Genomic DNA, 22,816 nt, shown 5'->3' on the forward strand with positions numbered 1-22,816 from the left:
GAAATCTTATGCAATTTCTTTTGCACTTCAACTATGGAATGCCATTCTTCAGGATATATGCTCTTGTTCTCCTGTTTGGGGCTGGTTGTTTTTGTGTGTCAGCTACTTGGACCAGAGAGATGGGTTTTATGCCATTGTCCTATTTCAGCTTTGTAGCAGTTTGGTATTATTTATCAATTCCAAAAATAGATACTGGATAATGTTTGTAAACTGGTCCGTTGGAGATTTCACTTTTACTTGATTACTTGATTAAATTATGATTAGGGCTTTGATCGGGTCATGTCAATAGAATGTTGAGTTCCTGCCCACCAAGGGTGGTTTCTCACAGAGAAAATGACAAGGTACAGGAGTTAGTTGGAGTTCTAATGCTGGAGCCCAGGAGTAAATACACAGAGAAGTGGATATGTCAGGAAAGAGAGAAGGCTCCATTAGACAAGGCAGAGGCCCTGGGAAGAGAGATGAGCCATTAGCCTGATAGTTTGCAGCTGGCCTTATGGAGCGAGCAGAGCAGCTGAGCTCAGAGAGAAATGAGCCCCAGGAGAGACAAGACTTATCCCAGCCTAGAGCTAACATTAGAAGAAGCTGGGACCATGGAGCCTTAAGGGGAAGAGGAAGGCTGGACCCTTGCAGCTGTCAGCAGCTATCTTACTACAACACGTGGTAAAAGACTTTGGTGAGGGATGTAATTTACACTTTATGGCCTGGTAACTGTAAGCTTCTACCCCAAATAAATAGCCTTTACAAAAACCCAACAGATTTCTGGTATTTTGCATCAGAACCCTTTTGGCTGACTAATACAAGCTTCCTTTGTGGTTTTTATGATACTGAGCCAACCAATCAAAAGAGCCCCTCCAAAGGCCAGGACCTGCCTGAGCACACATGTAATAATTTCATCCTTTGATTTAACATCACAGTGTAGGGAAGATTGCTTGGGTTAGTCTCTCAGGCTTTCCAGTTTTTCTTTCTAATTTGCCTTAAAAAAAACCTTTTAAAATTGTGAAATATAACACATAGTAAAACACACGGAAAATATGTACAGCTCAATAATTGATCATGAAGGGAATATGCGTGCTGTCTATACTCAGAGCACCTCCCAATATCTATTCCCTTCCTCCCACCCACAGAGAAAACCACTATCCTGAGTTTTATTGTAATTCCTTTCTCACTTATCTTTATCTCACACATCTCTGAACACTGGTTTTGCTTGTTTTTGATGTTTATATAAATGGAGTCATACTTACGCATTCTTTTGTGTCTGATTTCTTTCATGCAACATTATATTTGTGAGATTTATCCATGCTTTTTTTTGGTGGCTATAGTGTGACCATGTTCCTTGCTATATAGTATTCCATTGTAAGAATATACTAGAATTTATTTGTCCATTTTACTGTTGATGGACATTTGGGTTATTTCCATTTTGGGGCTATTTGGAATAACACTGCTATTAATATTCTTGTATATGTCTCTTGGTGCACAAGTGCATGCATTTCTGTTGGATACATACATAGGAGCGGAATAACTGGGTCTCAGGTATTCATGTCATTAACTTTAGTTGATAACGCTAAACTGCCAATTGACATTCCCTTTGTTGGGGTATGAGAGTCCCCATTGTTCTGCAGACTTGCTATCACTTGGTATTGTCTGACAATACCAGTGTGTTGAGGGTATAGTTGTATTTTCAGTTTTTACTATACATTTCCCTAATGACTAATGACATTGAGATTATTTTAATATGATTATTTGCTATTTGGATGTCCACATTTGTGAAGTGCTTGTTCAAGTCCCTGACACATTTTTCTGTTGATTTTGTCTTATTGGTTTGTAGGAAACCAGCCTTTTGGCACATCTATTTTGCAAAATATTTCCCATTTCAGCTTCTTAATCATATCTTTTGACAAATAGATATTATTTTCATGTCATCTAATTTATCTAATTTTTCATTATGGTTTATGCTTTTTGTATCCTGTTTATTTTATTTTAAATATTTATTTTACTTATTTCTCCCCACCCCCTTTTAATTTTTCCTCATTTGCTTGTCTGTTTGTTCTGTGCTGGTCTTCTCTTCTTAGGAGGCACCAGGAACCAAGCCCAGGACCTCTCATGCAGGAGGGAGATGCCTAATCGCCTGAAGCACCTCTGCCCCCTGCTTTGTTGTGTCTCTCATTGTGTTTCCTCGCTGTCTCTTGGTTGCATCATCTCACTGCGTCATCTTTTTGTGTTAGCTCTCTGTGCCAGCCCATCACACCAGCTCGCTCTCTTCTTTAGGAGGCACTGGGAACCAAACCTGGACCTCTCATGTGGTAGGTGGGAGCTCAGTTGCCTGAGCTACATCCACTTCCCTGTATCCTGTTTAAATTGTCTTTTCCTACCCTACATCATGAGGATATTCTCCTGTGTTATCTTCTAGAAGCTTTATTGCTTTGTCTTTCACATTTAGATTAATATTTTGCTGGAGCTGATTTGTGTGTGTGATGAGAAGTAGGGATCAAAATTCATTTTTTTCCCACATGCTTATCTAAATGTTCTCACATAATTTATTGACAAGTCTGTCTTTTCTCCTCATAAAATTTATTGAGATGACTTTGCCTGGGTCCAAATATGCTGGCACTATTTCTGGGCTCTTTATTTTATTTCTTAGTCTACATATCTATCCTGAGCCAACACACTAGTTTATTTGCTGGAGCTTTATAATGAGTCTTAAAAATCTGTTAGAGGCAGTTTTCACACCTTGTTCTCCTCCTTCAAGATTGCCTTAACTATTCTAAGTCCTTTGAATTTCCACGTAAATTTTATCATCAGTTTTTCAAGTTCCATGTAAAACTAAACCAAATCAAACAAAACCAAGCAACCAAATGAACAAACTTGTTGGAATTTTGAATTTGATTATATTGAATGTACAGACCAATTTGGGGGAGAAGTGACATGTTTACACTATTGAGTCTTTCCATTCATGACCATTGTATATCTTTCTCTTTATTTAGGTCTCCCTTAAAGTTTTTCAATAATGTTTTATAAACTATATAGGAGTCTTGGGCATATTTTTTAGTTTTATTCCTAGGTGTTTGATGTTGTTTAGATCTTGTATATTCTTAAAAAATTTTTTTGTCTGCTCGTCTATCATTATTGACAGAGGTATGTTAAAATATCTCACTATTACATTGATTAGCCTATTACTCCTCAAAGTTTGGTTAAGTTTTTCTTTACTTTGAGACTAGATTATTAGGTGCTTACAAACTTAGAATCGTTATATCTTCCTGGTGAATTAAATATTTTAACATGATGAAATTACCTTTGTTAATGCTTTTTGCCTTAACAAAATTTATCTAAAATTAATATAGCTACACAAGTTTCTTTTGGTGAGTTTTTAAAAAAGATTTATTTACTTTATTTTTCTTTATTTATCTCCTCCCTCCCCCATGTGGTTCTCTCATCTATCCACTCATTGTTTACTCACCTTCTCCAGAAGGCACCAGAACCAAACCTGGGACCTCCCACATGAGAAGCTAGTGCCCAATGGCCTGAGACACATCTGCTCCCCACAGTTTGCAGTGCCTGCTGGCTTGTGGCATCTGCTTGTTATGGTGGGGGTGTCTTCTAGCGCATTGTAGCAGGGGTGGTATCTAGCTTGTGGTGGGGGTGGTGTCTGCTCATCTTCTTTAGGAGGCACCAGGACCCTAACCTGGGACCTCTCATGTGGTAGGCAGGTGCTCAACTGGTTGAGCCACATCTGCTTCCCTGGTTAGTGTTTTTATAATGTATTTTTTCTGTCCTTTCATTTTAAAACTTTTTCTATATTATGTTTAAGATGTGTCTTTTATAAGTCTAGAGATTGAAATAAAAAATCTAGTCTGTCCTTTTTATTTAATTAGAACATTTAAAATATTTGTACTTAATGTAATTTATTTTATATATTTGACTTTAAATCTACTTTAATAATAAGTGCTTTCAATTTGTCCCCTCTGTTCTGTACTATTGTTTCTCTTCTTTTGGGTTGATTTAGTATGTTTTATTAATCCATTTCCCCTTCAATTGGCTTAAAAATTATATACTCTTATTTTTCTTTTAGTGGTTACTCTAAACATGCATCCTTGACTTATAAAAGTCTAATATTAGGGAAATGGATGTGGCTCAAGCAATTGGGCCCCCATTTACCATATAGGAGGTCCAGGGTTCGATGCCCAGGGCCTCCTGGTGAGGGCAAGCTGGCCCAAGAGTGCCACCTTGCATTGGAATGCTGCCTTGTGTGGGAGAAGCCAACACGTGCAGGAGTGCTGGCCAGTACAGAGAGCTGGGGCAGCAAGATGATGCAACAAGAGACACAGAGGAGAGAAAATAAGAAGACATAGAAGAACAGGGGAGCTGAGTGGCGCAAGAGAATGGTCGCCTCTCTCCCACTCCGGAAATTCCCAGGATCGGTTCCTGGAGCTGCCTAATGAGAATACAAGCAGATGCAGAAGAAAACACAGCAAATGGACACAGAGAGCAGACAATGGGGGAATTGGGGGAAGGGGGGGGGGGCGGGAGAAATAAATAAGTCTTTTTAAAGAAGTCTAATATTAGTTAATACTAACACTCTCCTCCTTGACAATGCAAACCTCTAAGATATATTCACTCTATTTACCTCCTTCTCAACTTATATGTCAGTTATCATGTATTTTAAGTCCATGTATACTTAAAACTCCAAAAGACACTATTATTGTTCTTTTACACAGATACATGCACATATTTACCTATTTTCTCCTCATGTGCCTAGTTACTTTTGGTTGTGTTTCAGACATTGTATTTGCTAAATTATTTGTAGAAATTATTTGAGGCCTGAAATGATGTTATCTTGCTCTAGAGGTGATTTACCTTTTCTTCTGTGAGGCACCTGGGCACATACAATTTGGGATGTCAAGGCTTGAGAAGATTTGAAGATGGGCAGTCACTGTGAAGGTTTGTCAACTTATAGTTTACTCTTATTCCTAGAAGGCAAACTATCAGGGTCTCCACTACAAGTGAGGGAACTTCACTAGCCTCTCCCTACCCTACCAGGAATTCCTTGGACTCCAATCTCTTCCCCTCACCACTCAGAGGCTGTCACAAGTGCTGCTTGACCTCTTGGCTGTCCCCTCTGCAATGGACAAGTACCCTGAAAAGTGGTCTTAAATGCTCACTCACTTTCTTGGCCCTCTGTTTTCTTCCAGATCATGACACAATAATTCTTCACTATCTTGTTTGTTTGCTAAAGCCTCCAAAAAATGTTTTTAATATTTCAACCAACTTTTTAAAGTTCTCTTTAGTATGAGAGATGGAATGAATTACGTAGTCTGCTATTATTGGAATGTGAAATCTCTTAAGACTTTAACTTCTGATTTTCCTGATTGTGTGTGAGTTTTAAGAAAGGGCATTCAAGTTCTTTTCTCATTTTTTCCCCTTCTAAAACAAGTGATTTTTAGAAGTTCTTTATAAATTCTGGAAGCTGTGACATATCTTTTCAGTTTCTTTATGGTGTCTTTTGTAAATAGAAGATTTTATAATAGTATTTAATTGAAATAAAATTAAAATTAATCAATCCTTTTCATTCATGGTTTATACATTCCGGATTTTGTTTAAGAAATCTTTCTTTACTTTGAGTTCATAAAAATATTACCTCTTCATATTGTTTATAGATATATCCCAAAATGTAGAAGCCATTTGTGACAGTCTGAAGTTGGATGGACCCAAGATTATGTTCTTAGAGTTAAACCCATTCCTCTGAGTATAAACTTCTTGTGGATGGGAACTTTTGATTAAGTTACTTCAGTTAAGAGCCTTTTGATGAGGTTATTTCAGTAAGGCATGGCCCAGGGTGGGTCTTAATTCTCTTACTGGAGTCCTTTATAAGATAATAAAATTCAGACAAAGAGATAGAAAGTCATGGAAGCAAGAAGCTGAAGCAATGAGAACCAGAGGAGAAGGGGGAGACCAGCAGGTGCTGCCATGTGACAGAGGAGTCCAGGACCTCCAGCAGCTGGTATTCAGGGTGAAAGCACCACCTGATGATGCCTTAATTTGAACATTTTCATGGCCTCAGAACTGTAAGTTTATAAGTTAATAAATTCCCATTTCAAAAGCCAACCCATTTCTGATATATTGCATTTTGGCAGCCTAGCAGACTGAAACACCATATATAGCCACGGTTGGGTCTTTTAGCCATCTAAAACTTTATTTTTATATATGGTGTGAGACAGGGATTTAATCTTAATTTTTTGCATATGGATAATTTTCACTTGTAGCACTTTTTTAATAGTCTATGATTTCACCACTGAATAAGTCCCATCTTCATCATATTTGATTTTTTAAAAAGATTTATTTATTTAATTTCTCTCCCCTTCCCCCCACACCCCAGTTGTCTGTTCTCTGTGTCTATTTGCTGTGTCTTCGTTGTCCGCTTCTGTTGTCGTCAGCGGCACGGGAATCTGTTTCTTTTCGTTGCATCATCTTGTTGTGTCTTTTCTCCGTGTGGGCAGCACCATTCTTAGGCAGGCTGCACTTTCTTTGGCGCTGGGCGGCTCTCCTTTTGGGGCGCACTCCTTGCGCGTGGGGCTCCCCTACATGGGGACACCCCTGCATGGCAGGGCACTCCTTGCGTGCATCAGCACTGCGCATGGGTCAGCTCCACATGGGTCAAGGAAGCCCGGGGTTTGAACTGCGGACCTCCCATGTGGTAGACGGACGCCCTAACCACTGGGCCAAGTCTGCCGCCTGATTTTTCATATACTTACAGATCTGTCTCTGGGATTTCTATTCTGTTCCTTAGGTCTATTTGTCTATCTCTGCACACTGCCTTTATTACTTCAATTAAGATTTACAATAAGTTTTAACTTCTGGTTGGGCAACTGTGATCATTAGGCTAATGTGTCAACTCGGCCAGGTAATTGTGCCCAGTTGTTTGGTCAAGCAAGGACTGGGCTAATTGTAATACAAGGTCATTTATGGACTTTAGTCACCGGTGACTTTACTGCATAGATATTTGATTACATTTACATCAATCAGGGAGATTGCTGTCAGCAATGCATGATGGTTTATCCAATCAGTTGAATGCCTTAAGAGGGGAGGGATTTCAGCATTCAGGGAGAATTTCCCAGCTCGTCTTTGGACAGCCAGCGTCTCCCAGAAATTCATCAAGGACCTTCATTGGACTTTGATCAGAGCCCTGCTTTGCAGCCTGCCTGAGGAACCTGACTTGTGCATTCAACGGTCACATGAGCGACTCTTATAAAATCACATACTATTGACAGATATTTTCTATTGATTCTGTTTCCCTAGAGAACCCTGACTAAAAATCTTGGTACTGGGAGTGGTTCTTGAGGAACAGAGTCTTAAACATGGAATGTCTGAGGTGGTTCTGGGAGTTTTTCATTTGGCTCTCTAACTCTAATTGGACTCAAGGGCACTAATGACTCCCTTTCCAATAATGAAGAGGGCGCTAACAGTCCATGGAATGAATTGGCAATAGAGATACCAAAATATCATCACTGGATTCCCCTACTTCCACATTTATAAGAAGCACTCTGGGTTAGAGTGTTTTCAACACCTTAACAGAGTTTTGCGGATTCAAAGGGTATAACGATGTTGGCCAGCTCCTCCTAGATACTCTGGACACAGAAAAGGAAAAGATAAATTAAAGGTTTCAAATTTGAAACTTAAACACCGCATGAATGATATGAAAGTTTCTATGTTTGCTCTGAAAGAAAATCTTGTCTCCTGTTGCCACAGGCTTGAAATATCTGAGAACCAAACTCAGACTCTTATTGCATGAGTAGCAGAGTTATAACGGAAACTAAAATCTCAACCCCACAGGGTTTCCGAAGTTTTAAAGTGAAGGCATTGACTAGAAAGAAGTGGAACCCAGAGGACTGGGATGGGGACATATGGGATGATGATAATATTGGTGGGGACATTGGAACCCTAAATTCTGTTGAGACTTTATCAAATAAACCTGTGATAGTCTGCCCTGTGGAGACCACACATTGTCAACCTTATATCACCCAGCCTCCAACCTGCCCAAGGGATTGACATGGGCTCAAAAGTGACATTAATTTCAGGAGACCCAAAACATCACTGTGGTCCACCAGTCAGAGTAGGGGCTTATGGAGGTCAGGTGATGAATGGAGTTTTAGCTCAGGTCTGTCTCACAGTTGGTCCAGTGGGTCCCCAGACCCATTCTGTGGTTATTTCCCCAGTTCCAGAATGCATAATTGGAATAGACATACTCAGTAATTGGCAGAATCCCTACATTGGCTCCCTGACTTGTGGTGAGGGCTGTTATGGTTGGAAAGGCCAAGTGGAAGGAAGACACTAGAACTGCCCCTACCTAGTAAAATAGTAAATCAAAAGATATACCAGATTCCTGGAGGGACTGCAGAAATTAGTGCCACCATCAAGGATTTGAAGGATGCAGGGGTGGTGATTCCTACCACATACCCATTCAACTCTATTTGGCCTGTGCAGAAAACAGATGGATCTTGGGGGATGACAGTAGATTATTATAAACTTAACCAGGTGGTGATGCCAATTGCAGCTGCTGTCCCAGATGTGGTATCATTGCTTGAGCAAGTCAACACTTCCCCTGGTACCTGGTATGCAGCTGTTAATTTGGTAAACACTTTTTTCTCAGTTGCCATTAGTAAGGACCACCAGAAACAGTTTGCTTTCAGCTGGTAAGGCCAGCAGTATACCCTCACTGTTTTGCCTCAGGGGTGTATCAACTCTCCAGCCTTATGTCATAATATTGTCTACCAGGAACTTGATCATCTCTCCCTCCCACAAGACATCACACTGGTCCGTTATATTGAGGATATCATGTTGATAGGACCTAGTGAGCAAGAAGTAGCAGAGACTCTAGACCTATTGGTAAGGCATTTGCCTGAGAGAGGATGGGAGACAAATCCAACAAAAATACAGGGTCGTTCCACCTCAGTGAAATTTCTAGGTGCCCAGTGGTGTGGGGCATGTTGAGATATCCCTTCTAAAGTGAAGGATAAGCTGTTGCATCTGGCCCCTCTTACAACCAAAAAAGAGGCACAATGCTTAGTTGGTCTCTTAGGATTTTGGAGACAACACATTCCTCATTTTGGTGTGCTGCTCCTGCTCATTTACCAAGTGACCAGAAAAGCTGCTAGTTTTGATTGGACACCGGAAACAAGGACGCTCTGTGACAGGTCCAGGTTGCTGTGCAAGCTGCACTGTCACTTGGGCCATATGATCCAGCAGATGCAATGGTGCTGGAAGATTCAGTAGCAAATAGAGCTGCTGTCTGGAGTCTTTGGCAGGCTCCTATAGGAGAATCACAATGCAAACCCTTCGGATTTTGGAGCAAAGCCCTGCCATCCTCTGCAAATAATTACTCTCCTTTTGAGAAACAGCTTTTGGCCTGCTACTGGGTCTTAGTGGAGACTGAACTCTTAACCAGGGGCCATTAAGTTACCACGAGACCTGAGTTGCCTATCATGAGCTGGGTACTCTCTGACCCACCAAACCATAAAGTTGGGCATGCACAGCAGCACTCTATAATAAAGTGGAAGTGGTATATACAAGATAGGACTTGAGTGGGTCATGAAGGCACAAGTAATTTACATGAGGAAGTAGCCTAAATGCCCATGGTCACCACCCCTGCCACATTACCTTCTCTTTCCCAGCCCACAGCTTTGGCCTCTTGGGCAGTCCCTTTCAATCAGTTAACTGAGGAAGAGAAAACTTGGGCCTGATTTACAGATGGTTCTGCATGATATGCAGGTACCACGTGAAAGTGGATAGCTGCAGCACTGCAGCCACTTTCTGGGACATCCCTGAAGGACAACGGTGAGGGCAAATCCTCCCAGTGCACAGAACTTTGAGCAGTGCACCTGGTTGTTCATTTTGATTGGAAGAAGAAATGGCCAGAGGTGTGTTTGTAATCTGATTCATGGGCTATTGCCAATGGTTTGGTTGGATGGTCAGGGAATTGGAAGGAACATGATTGGAAAATTGGTGACAAAGATGTCTGGCAAAGAGGTATGTGGACAGACAAAAAACATGAAAATACTTGTGTCCCACGTGAATGCTCACCATAGGGTGACTTCAGCAGAAGAAGATTTTAATAATCAAGTGGATAAGATGACCCACCCTGTGGCTAATACTCAGCTGCTTTCCCCAGCCACTCCTGTCGTTACCCAATGGGCTCATGAACAAAGTGGCCATGGAGGGATGGAGGTTATGCATGGGCTCAGCAACATGGACTTCCCCTTACCAAGGCTGACTTGGCTACAGCCACTGCTGAGTGCCCAATCTGCCAGCAGCAGAGACCCACACTTAGCCCCCAACATGGCACCATTCCTCGAGGTGACCAGCCTGCTACCTGGTGGCAGTTTGACTACATTGGACCACTTCCTCCATGGAAGGCAGAGCGATTTATTTTAACTGGAATGGACACATACTCTGGATATGGGTTTGCATTTCCTACATGCAATGCTTCTTCTAAAATTACCATCCATAGACTTACCAAATGTCTTATCTACCATCATGGTATTCCACGCAGCATTGCTTCCAATTAAGGAACCCATTTCATAGCAAATGATGTGTGGGAATGGGCACATGCCCATGGAGTTCACTGGTCTTACCATGTTCCCCATCACCCTGAAGCAACTTGATTAATAGAACAGTGGAATGGCCTTTTTAAGACTCAATTACGGCACCAACTAGGTGGCAATACCTTGCAGGGCTGGCGCAGTGTTCTCCAGGAGGCTGTGTATGCACTAAATCAGTGTCCACTCCATGGTGCTATTTCTTCCATAACCAGGATTCATGGGTTCAGGAATCAAGGGGTGGAAATGGGAGTGGCACCACTCACTATTACCCCTAGTGACCCACTAGGAAAATTTTTGCTTCCTGTCCCTGCAACCTTAAGCTCTGCTGGTCTACAGGTTTTAGTACCAAAAGGAGGAGTGCTGCCACCAGGGAACACAATGATTCCATTGAACTGGAATTTAAAACTGCCACCTGGCCGCTTTGGGCTCCTGTTACCTCTGAATCAACAGGCAAAGAAGGGAATTACTGTACTGATTGGGGTGATCGATCCTGACTATCTAGGGGAAATATGACTGTATCTATATAATGGGGGTAAAGAAGAGTGTGCCTGGAATACAGGAGATCCTTTAGGGCGTCTCCTAGTACGGCAATGTCCAGTGATTAAAGTCAATGTAAAATTGCGACGACCCAATCCAAGCAGGACTAGCAATGGCCCAGAATCTTCTGGAATTAAAGTTTGGGTCACCCCACATGGCAAAGATCCACAGCCAGCTGAAGTGCTTGCTGAGGGTAATGGGAACATGGAAAGGGTAGTTGAAGAAGGTAGTGATAAATATGAACTTCGACCACATAAGCAGTTACAGATACGAGGACTGTAATAATCATAAATCTTTCTTCCTTGTTTCGTTGAGTATGATTGTATATGTACACAAAACGAATTTCTTTGTTTTCTTCTCCAACCTTTCCCCCTATCATATGACAAGCTTCTATTAGTTTCATGTTATAATATTTATGGATGTCAAGTTTAAGAGTGACTATTACCCAAGGACTTGCACCCTATTCTGTAGGGAATTAATGTATTTCCAGTTGTACGCAGGAGAGTTGAACATTGTTAGGTGGAAATGTATAAATACATATGAATATCTGTTATTGTTTTCACTTTGAGAGTAAGTATGGTTTAAGGTAATGTGCATGGTTGCCGAGTTTACAAGGGTTGGACTGTAATGATTAGGCTAATGTGTCAACTCGGCCAGGTAATTGTGCCCAGTTGTTTGGTCAAGCAAGCACTGGGCTAATTATAATACAAGGGCATTTATGGACTTTAGTTACCAGTGACTTTACTGCATACACAGCTGATTACATCTACATCAATAAGGGAGATTGCTGCCAGCAATGTGTGATGGTTTATCCAATCAGTTGAATGCCTTAAAAGGGGAAGTGATTTCAGCATTCAGGGAGAATTTCCTGAATTTCTTTGGACAGCCAATGTCTCCTGGAAACTCATCAAGGACCTTCATTGGGCTTTCACTGGAGCCCCTGGTTTGCAGCCTGCCTGAGGAACCTGGACTTGTGCATCCCCAGGGTCATGTGAGAGACTCTTACAAAATCACATATTATTTACAGATATCTCCTGTTGATTCTGTTTCCCTAGAAAACCCTGACTAATACAGCAACTCTCCTCTTGAGATGTGTATTCTTTTCTACCTTTTACAATTCTCCCCTTGCAGTTTGCTTAGACAAAAGCTATGGTAGCTCAGTTGGCTGCAGCTGACAACTTGAGGTTTCCAGGCAGAAATTCAAACCTCTTATTAGGGGGAATAATTTATTCTGACTGAATTTCATGGCAAGTTATGAGGTGCCTTTTGACGTTGTGCTGCCTACTTTTCCCTCTTTACCACTAAGCAATTCCCATCCTCTGGCTGGCTGGAGAAGGGTATCCTCTCAGAGAGGAGGATGGACCTTGTTATGGAGGAATGAGGGTCTGATGGTGGCAGCCAGGCCCAGTTACTGGGTGAAAGCGGACTTGGAGAGTGGTCGGCATTGGAATGCAGTGCTTCCCAACCTTTGGCTACTCTCATGCCATGCTCTCTGATATAGTCAGATCAGCTACCCATCCCTGAAATACTCTTTAAAGACTAAATAAATGTCATCTACTTCAGCTTCACTTGGCAAGCAATAGGCGTGAAATCACCATCTTCATGTATACATTAATTAAAATGAAAAAAATGTCATGTGTGTTCCAGTAAAATGGTCTAGCACCACCAGAACTATATGTATTAGGCCTATACATATGAAGGGAGAGGAAAAGGGCTTAAGAAGGGTTTCGGGAAGGAGGAAGGGGCCAGGTATGTTCCCAGCAATTACAATACCCCCCTCAGACTTAATGCTCATGATCAGCCTATGGGTGGGTATTGTCCTCTGTATTTTATTCCCTGGGAAAATTGAGAATGGGTAGGTAAGCAAGTTGCCCAAGATACACAGGATTGTACACAGCCTGGCTTCTCTCCGCCATGCCAGCTAGCTATGCATGTGGGGGTGGGGAGGGGGACACAACCTACTGACACATGGTGTGGAGACTGAGCCATGGAATTGTCCCTGCAATGTTTCCCTGACAGAGTAACCAGTACTAAAGGAGCTAGGGAAAGAGACTGAGGAACATTTAAAATATATATATATATTTTAAATACTAAAAGTAAAATTGTAAAATAAAGAAAAAAATTCACTTATAACCCTACCTTCATAGTACCATCAGTTTGAAGTTATTTATGGTTATGAGATCTTGAGTCAGGCAACTGAAGACAGAGATGAACTGGGGTGTCCAAAGCACTTAGTGCCTTTGGAACATGATAGCCACTATTAAGTAAATGTTGCTTATCACCTTTATTAATTTTAGATTCTTTTATTAAAATTGGTCCAGAGAAAAAAATTGTTGTATTAAAAATATTAACTTTTAATTGTATGGTTCTTGGTTGATGTTACCATGTTACTTGCAGCACTATGAAAGTACCACTTTCATCAACACACATACACTGGTTTTGGGTATTATTATTATTTTTAAAATTATTTTTTGAAGTCCCAGGGGCTGGGAATTGAACCCAGGACCTCATATGTGGGAAGCGGGCACTCAATTACTGACCCACATCAGCTTATCTGAGTTTTTTTGTTTGTTTTGAGGCACCAGTAACCAAACCCGGGACCTCCCATGTGGGAAGTGGGCACAATGGCTTGAGCCACATCCACTTCCTGGGTATTATATTTTTAAAATCTGTTAGTTAGTAGGTCAACATCACACTTCAAAGTTTTAAAAAAAATTTTAACTTGCATTTCCTTGATCACTGTGATATTTTTCAATGTTTATTTTTATTAACAGTAACTACAGTTTGTTAAATGTTCATGTCCTTTGTTCATAGTATTTTTAAACAGTTTGTAGAAGTTGATTATAAAATACATATATTAACTCTGTATATCATATTTACTGTAAAACATCTTTCCCAGTTTGTGGTCTACAATCTTTTTGTTTTTTGGGATTAAATCTTTTCATTGCCTTGTGACTTCTTTCTCCTGAAAAAACTTAAAACAGTTATCCCCTTCCAGAGTTTCACTGAATATTGAATTCTATATTCTTTTCATTTTCTAATTTTTATATTTAACTCTTTAATTGTTTGAAACTAATTTTGGTATATGATGTCTTGTTTCAGTTTTAGAATAGATTGTGACACCTGGAAGGGCTACACACTTGTCATTTACTCTTTTGTCCTTAGAATTTCCTTTTAATTTAATTAATTTAATTTCCTTTCTGTTTATTCTTCTAGGTGAATGGTCATTTTGTAAAGGTCCAAAAAATTGTTGAGATTTTGATTTGGTATTGTATTAAACCTACACATTAATTTGGAGAGAATTAGGGCCATTAAAATATTTAGTTCTTCTATCCAGGAACAAACCTCTCTCTCTCTCTGTTAATTTGAGTCTTTTATATTCTCAATGTAGTTTTGTCTCCTTTTCATATAAATCCCATGGGTTTTGTTGAGTTTTTTTTTTTTTAAAAACCTTGTTGCAATAAAGAATGGCATCCTTTTATCGTTAAATTTTCTAACTTTTGCTAATATGGAAGAATATTATTGACATCAGTGTGTTTTTGTAGCTGCTCTTTATTAACTGGAGTAAATGTCCAGCTGTCTCCTTGGAGTTTTAAGGTATACAATGAAATTATTAGCAACTATGGACAATTTTGCCTCATCTTTTCCAATGCTTGTACTTCTTTTTCTGTTTCTGGGTAGTGCTGTAAAAGCAATATAATTATGGGGGTAGGATTTATTAAGTGATTCATAGAGCAATGGTTTAGTATGATTCTGATAGCATGAAAATATAATTTATATAAATATATACATAAATTATATCTGTAATTGGCATGGGAAAAATACTAGCCTGACAGTAACACACACAAGTGTTTATAGTGATTGTCTCTGACTGGCAGGATTTGGTTGAATCTACTTTTTGTTTATCCACATTTTCTAATCATTTTATCGAGATCATGTATTGCTTAGGGAATTAAAAAATAATGGCCATTTTAATGTATTAATTGTATCACTTTTAGGTAGATTATGTTGCCTATGGATTGAAACAATTATTCCTTATCTGCTAAGGTATTTTTTTTTTTGGTTGGTTGGTTTCTTTTTAAGTTAGAACCGGGTATTGAATTTTGTCAAATGATTTTTTTCAGCAGCTTGTGAAGGTGATCATATGGTTTTCCCTTTTTTTTTTTTTGCAGTTGAGGTATATTTTACATAAAATAAAATGTACAGCTCTTAGGTGTTCAGTCTGAGGAGTTTTGACAATTGTGTACACCCACATAACTGCTGCCCAAATCAAGAAATAGAACATTTCCACCACCCCAGAAAGTTCCAGAAATTCTGTGGTAAGCTGTTGATCTGTATGACTGAGGTTCCACCTGCCTTAAGGCACAGTCCTGATTTCCCCATCATTGGCCTGTTTAACATCTAATGTGAGGCCCCTGTCTCCTCTGCCACCCCTTTCAAGGAGTTAATCTGATCATTCTGGTAGCAGAAGGGAGCTAGAACAGGCTGAGTGATAGTGGCGGGGGCGGTGGGTGGGGATGGGGCGGTTGGATATAAAGCAGCCTTCTGAGATATGAAGAGGGCAACAGCAGGAGTTTGTCCCCCTGCTTCACCCCCCCATCAACTTTTAGTGATGGATTTATGGCATAAAGGTTTCTGGGCATCACTCTCTGAACCGTTAAGATGGGGGAGGAGAGGTGTGGTGGGAGCAGGACCCCTGACATGGCCATAACCACAGGCTTTCCTTCTGAGGGACCCATGTCTTAAGCTCATTCCTTGATAAAGTAAGATGCCACCTCCTGGAGCATTCTCTCTTGAAGCACCCTTTCCCTTTGCTGGGTGGTTAGCTGGCACTACTACCTTGTCCCTTAAGTGGGCCTGCTACTGTCAGGAATCTGGCTGTGGACTCAAGGGCACTGTATACTACTTGGGGCCAATCTTGTTGTTTCTTTCTGCAGATTAACAGTCTCTGCTGAAGTTCACGGAATGATAACTGGCGTTAGTTATTTATTTTATCACAATAAACTAGGGAAAATGCAGAAATACTTGTTTCTATTCATTTCTATAAATTTGAGATGGACATGCTAGAAGTGTTATAAATATGATGAAGTCCAGACAATAAGCTCAATGGTAGCATTCTACTTTGGGGTCTCTGTATACCTAGGGTAAGACATCTACTGAAAAATGACTTGAGATTCTCTCAAGAGAGCCAGGGACTCACTTTCTTGCTTCTGAATGTGGTCTAGACTTCTCGTTTTAATTCCTCTATGCTTTTTTTAATCAGATGAATTTTATTTGAGTAAAACAAATAATCACTCCTAATTTATGTTGCCTTAATATGGGTCTCTTAAAGTGGGCCATGTAAGCAACTTTGGGTTTGGGTTACTTCTGGGGTATGCACATTTAGACACACAGAAGGATGGTGCTCTTAAGGCCACCATGATTCTTTGCTTGGGTAACACTGAGGTCAAGGGCAGGGAAGGAAGAGTGTGTAAAGTAGATGATTGAGACACACCAGGAGCCACGTCCCAGATTCCAGCCAGAGACTAATTCAAACCACAAAATACCAATGGTACCAATCCCTGAGCAGACTTCCTCCTGAGGCTTTCTATACAATCATCAAGTGAGGGGCATGTTTTTCATGCTGCAGCGCCTACACCACTAAAATCAATTTAGACTTCTATTTCTAGGAGATGTCACAACTTGAATTTTTTTTTTGAAATTGGGAGCTATTTTAAATCTGCACCAAAATGCAAGCAGCTGAGCTTTAACTGCTTTCAGGATGCAGTCAGTAAGAGGCATGGCTGAAAACAGACTTCTAGGATGGACACCAGGAGACTGGGATGTGCTTCTCTGGGAGAAAGAAGCTTTCCCTCTGCCCACCTCCTGCCCTTTGTGGGAAGGTCTGTGAAGCCTAGCTCCCTAGAGGAACTCCGCAGGGGTCATACCCCTTCCTCTAATCCTCGTGTGGTTTGTCCCCAAGCTGTTTGGCCTACAATCTGAGGAGACGACTGGCTTTTCGTGTTTTATACATTTTATTCATACATTTCTCCAACTTTGAAATGACAAAAGCCCAATTCTATGGTTTCCCATTACACAGCATCCTACAGGTATGTATATTCTACAAAGAATACTATGGAGTTTCTCTTCTTCCCCTGTCACACAAGAGAGAACTGATTAGGGTTTCATCGACTTGTACCGGACTGGCAGTGCACCAGCGTTCTGGGTATTCTGGTGACAGGGTAAAGGGGTCCGGAAGGGAGGGTCGTGTGCTAAGGCATGTAAATAGATACACACAGAGAGAAAGAAAAGCAGGACACTTACAAAGAATCCGAACCTCTCAAATTCCTTCACCTCCTGGCTGTTGAAGGACAGCTCCTGCACAAATGCTGTCACACTCTAAGGCTTTGCTGTACCCTGCGAATACTTACAATTGGATACGGTGAAATATACAGTAACCATGAACATCTCTCTCTCTCTCTTTTTATCACTGAGACAATACTTCAAGACCTTTTATAAAAAGGCAATAATACATACAGAAAAAATAACACAGTGGCGAAAGTTTATGAAAAACAACCCCAGAACTGAGTTTGAATGGCGACGCGTCCACAATGCAATTAGCCACAATGCTCTCTGGTCTTAGCGCATAAGGGCTTGATGGCCCTAGCGGGGGTCATCCTGCCTGCTGCACCCAGTGGCCTCCCACTCACCTGCACCGATGACATTCTGGGAGACAGCTAAGACTAAATCAATTCCCCTAATTCTTTGCTTCTAAAAAAGAAAAAAAAAATGGTGGGGCCACCCATAGTGGAGGAATGCCTATTTCTACTCCCAAGCAGAACTCCATCATCTGAGGCTGTACTTCCCCTGAGTCCAGAGATGGTTGCTCCAGGCCTAAATGCCTTCCTGACTCAATGAAAACACTGGCATGCTCCCTCAGTTGCACATCAGAGAGAACGGAGTGGACACCGAAGTGGTAGCAAAGGCCTAAGTTTCTGAGCATATACAGGTATGGAGTTGTGCTTGGGGCCAGAAACGAGGACTCCTGTGTGGTGACAAGCATCTTTCCATTTTCTTTTGCTCGGTCCATTTGCACAGGTTCAAGAGAGTTGATGGAGTGTCAGGTGAGAGGTGGTAGGATCTCTAGATTTTCCACACACTGCTGCTACCCCCACCCCGCCAAGAGCTAAGACTTGTAACTACTCGCCCTAAAGATGGTGCTGCCCTCTTCCTACTTCTAATTGTGTGGGCTGCCAGACTTCAACAGTGAAGAGTGGCCAGGAAAAGACCAGGTGGGGAAAGGGAAGCTGTTGGTGAACATTACTCTTCTTCCTTCCATTTCCTGGGTGTATGTGACACCTAAACTACTCACTAAGCTGGGAAAGCTGAGATTCCTAATATCTCCACTTTTAAGGCAAACTGATGTGAGCATATGGGCAAAAGCAATCAAGCACTAAGCCTGATGAGTATATTCTTGTGACAGCAAATAGCATATAGAGAGGAAAACCTTACTTCTAAAGGAGTAAAAGAAAATTGTGACAAAATGAAATGACTGGGGATTAAAGCTTGTAGCCCTTCTGTAAGCTGCAGTGTGTGAAGCAAAATATCTAAGGGAAGAATAAATTAGAGGTGCAGAATAAGACAAAAGTGCTCAGGGATCTTTTACTTATTACAGGTTATAATCAGCCTCAGTAATTAAGCCCTTGAAAAGAGGATGGAATTAGGAGGCTGTGCTCAGTTCTGAAGAAAACCGATTTGATGAAAGGAAATAAGAGGAGGTGTGGGGCCTGGAAGGGGCTTGCTTTTATAACATCAATTGTAATGTGCCTTCTACTCTTTCCAAAGAGATGGTGCAAGAGGCAATTTTTACTAAGAATTTATTAATCAAGCAATTTTCTTGCTAGCTTTAACAGCACGCTCTGTGGCCTGAAATGAAAACTAGTACATCACATCAGTGGGAGACAAATGAGAATTTTTATCCCTAAGGGGCGATTTTTCCAGGGTCTGTTTACATTCTGCAGAGTTGCTCAACTGACTAAACATTTTCAAGGAATGAGCTGGAAGCCTTAATGAACAGATATCTATGAGTGAATAAACAAACAAACAAAAAACAACCCAAAGTCCCCAGCAGCGATGAAATAAAAGGCTTTAGAAAGATAATAGTAAGGTAGCTTCCAGGCCTGCCTGAATCAGGGGAAGGTGTGCCTGCAATGGGAAATGGAATTGAAATGGGAAAAGAGGAACACGCAGTGAGGAGCTTTGCAGAATATCTCTAGATATTCTACCACCAATATAAGGCTGAGATGATGTCATCTGAATGCAAAACAGCAAGAAGTAGGTCACCCGTTTCTTTTCCTATGAGGCAAATACTTCCAACCATCTCACATGACAGGAGATATATTTAATTGCATTTTAAGAGGCTACAATATTATCTTAACATGGGACACTTTCAGTGGAATTCACCTGGGCAACCTTTTCCTTTTCAGGGTTAAAATTGGTAAATGCTGCATGTGCAAAGCAATTGCTGCATTATGGTTAGAAAAGCAGGACAGTTTGTGTTATGAATCAAGAATTCAACATACTAAAAATGCCCCCCCTCCCACTTTTGCTGTGAGGAGTGTTGGATTGGGGTGGGGAGGGAACCCTCAGAATATAGCTCTTCAACTCTTCAGTTGACCACTGATAAGGTTTAGTAATCTAATAATTCGCCCTGATTTTTAAAGGGAAAAAAAATGGCTGTGTCAATGGAATGAAAGCAGTAAAGAAGCTTTTAGCAATTTCCTCTGATTGCTTAGTGGACAATTGTAGGTGGCAGCAGCAGCAACGTACCCAAATCACTCTGAATTCAGAAATTTAAGTATTTTCTGCTAGGTCACAAAGACACTGCTTCAGGGAAGATGCCTATTAGTGGAATGGAACAGATGACCTCTTTAGAAGCCTGGGTGCGGGAATTCCTCCATCTGTGCATTGGCAAGCACAATGCCTGCCTGTGTGCTTCTCAGAGGATGTGTAAAGCAATTAAGAAGAGAGGACAAGCAATAGAATTCTTCTGAAATTGCAGATCACATCAATTTAAAGCGGCATGGCTTTTCTCTTCCTCTGCTTAAGCCACCTTCAGTAACATGGTGGATGGATTAAGATAGGCATCATCACTGTCTCAGGAGAGTAGGTCTCAGAGGGCCAGCAGTGGTGTGGGTTTTACACCAGAGGGAGGGAAGTCTTGTTTCCTATGTGTGAGTTGTATTCTTCTTTGTGCTTCAATGGAAAAGAGGTAGAGTGGGCATTTTCACACTGAGAAGAGCTTGGATTGTGGTCCCTTCCATTAAGGGGAATGACTGTCCTGCCTTGGCATTGACTAGATTGGCATCAATCCTAACACAGCCCTAGACAACTCTTTGGATTTCTCTCCCCATTCAGGGTCAGACCACTGTGGTGCTTGCCTCTGGTTGAGTTGTTTGGTTGTCCTGCTGTGGGGCCCAAAGAGAAGAAATTCACTCAACACCTTGTTAGTAAGCTGCAGACTCATCTTGTCACTGACAAAGGATGATAGCAGAAAAAAAATTAGCATTGGTTAATAACAGTAGGTGGTGGTTGGTGGTGGTTGACAATGTAAAAGAAGTACACAAAAAAATGCCTTCTCTGTTTGGTCCTTTAAGAGGAGCTGTTTAGCTCAGAACACACCCTGCACATCCTGCCAAGGCACAAAGTGACTGAGGCCATCTAATCTACAAGAAAACATGATGTTTTCTTAAGGATCACAGATTACTTTAACAATGTCACACCCTCGAACTCTGCCAAAAATCATACTACCAACCTCAAGCAAAGAGTCTGAAAACCCGAGCCCTAATCTCCTGTACTAAAAGAATGTGACCTCATGGAAGGGGGATGAGATGGTTCATGTCTCTAAATCAACAAGGAAAGATTATTCTCCTGTGCCAAGGGATATAGCAAGAGGAAGTAGAAACCACAGATGGCCTCCAGTACACCCATGGCTGCTGTGGCTCTTGGGCACACCATTCTCTGGGAGTCAGTCAATAATCTCTCGCAGAATATTTTGTTGCCCTACCAAATGATGTCACTCCTGGGACTTCTGATGGTTTAATGAGCGTCTAATGAATTATAAAATCTAAAAGATTATCAGCTTCGAAAACTGAACAATCTATAATGAAATGAAGGACCCAAAGGCATTTAATTATTGAACACATAAAAGGAAGTATATTTTTAAAAAATTGGTCAAACTGTCCTGTTAATGATCATTTTAAAGGAATTTACAGGGCCATTATAGATTATTCTTTTGGAATAATTCAGTTTGTAGCAAATGCCTACACTGGTTTCTTCATTGCACAGTATTTTCTCTTAAAATGGGTGCTTTAAAACAATTACATACATATTAAAAATCCTCATTTCTTTACTTAATTAAAACGTTAATACTCTCAGACAACACAGATCTGAAATGGTGAAACCAGCAATTCCCCCACCCACCTTACAACAAATTAAATTGAGACAAAATTACAAACACATTTCACTACATGATTATTATTAATAAAAATCAGTTTCTTTTTTTTTTTATAAAGTTGCCCGAAATGCAAGGGATGTGCATAGGTTTACAACTTCGTCATAATAGCATTTTATTCTTATTCCCCTGGGTGTGCCCCGTGAACGGAATGTACTTTGCTGTAGATTACAGAGTTTTTTGTCCAACACAGACACACCGACAGCATAAACGCTCGCGACTGTCCACATGCATTAAGAGTCAAGACCCAACTTCAAATCTCTAAAAGGTTTACAGGGTGCTTCAAAGAGACAGTATCACATTATCTGGATGTTACATAAAATGACTAGAAAAAAAAGGACTATTCTAAAAAAAACAAAAGAGAAAAGAGGCCTTTAAAAATTTATGACTGTTTTGTAATCACTAGACTAATTATTTCAAATAAATAAAGGAAAGAAAGATATTCCAATCCATAAAATCAGACTCTAAAAAGAATGTAGTGTTCCACCCCCAGTCAAGGTAACAGAATCATTTATTATTATTATTAAAATAGATTATAGAAAGCAGCATCTATTTTGTGCAGTTTTTAGGGGCCTTGGAAATAAAAAGCTATGATTTCCAAAAATATAACATTCCAAAGGATTGAATAATACATACATTTAAAGATACATTTTATTAAAGTTTAGGAGAACTGATTAAAAAAGATACTGTCTCTTTAAATTAGTGTGTAATTGTTTTTCTCCTCCTATCTATTCGGACATGACAATAATTATAAATGTAGGTCACACTACAACTAGGTAGTCTCTAGGGACCACGACCTGCTGACACAAGGCCAATAACAAAGAGGCTTTTCCATGTATGAGGTGGTTCCCAGTTAGGCATCAGATATCTGGGGATAGGCCTAATAGACCCAGGAGACCGGGACCCACTGTGGGGCTGTGCACACGAGCTCAATGGCTTCCTCCAGGTGTCTGATTGTCTCATCAATTTCATTGTTGATAATTGTGAGATCAAAGTAGTGTGCATATGTTCTCTGTAAGATATCAGACTCCTTCTGGAGACGCTGAAGAGATTCATCCTAAATGGTGATGGGATGGAGGGAGGGGAGAGCATGGGAGAAGGGAAAAGCAAACAGAAGAGACAAGTCAGTAGGATTCGTTCTCTTTTCACATTTCTGTTTGTCCCAGTGTCAGGAATAGTCAAAGCCAGACCTTGATGT

General features: G+C 40.7%; 1 protein-coding gene across 8 annotated transcripts in view; it reads right to left on the reverse strand.

Moving 5' to 3' along the window:
* Positions 1 to 17,121: 17,121 nt before the first annotated feature.
* Positions 17,122 to 22,816, reverse strand: part of CASK (calcium/calmodulin dependent serine protein kinase) — a 435,002-nt gene continuing 429,307 nt past the window's right edge. For all 8 annotated transcript variants that reach the window (XM_058291528.1, XM_058291532.1, XM_058291535.1 and 5 more), the window contains one exon: positions 17,122 to 22,675. In XM_058291528.1, the coding sequence (XP_058147511.1) occupies positions 22,499 to 22,675 (177 nt within the window). In that variant the 3' untranslated portion in view covers positions 17,122 to 22,498. The remainder of the gene's footprint in view (positions 22,676 to 22,816) is intronic.

The sequence above is a fragment of the Dasypus novemcinctus genome, chromosome X (genome assembly GCF_030445035.2).
Source record: "Dasypus novemcinctus isolate mDasNov1 chromosome X, mDasNov1.1.hap2, whole genome shotgun sequence".
Lineage (NCBI taxonomy): Eukaryota > Metazoa > Chordata > Mammalia > Cingulata > Dasypodidae > Dasypus > Dasypus novemcinctus.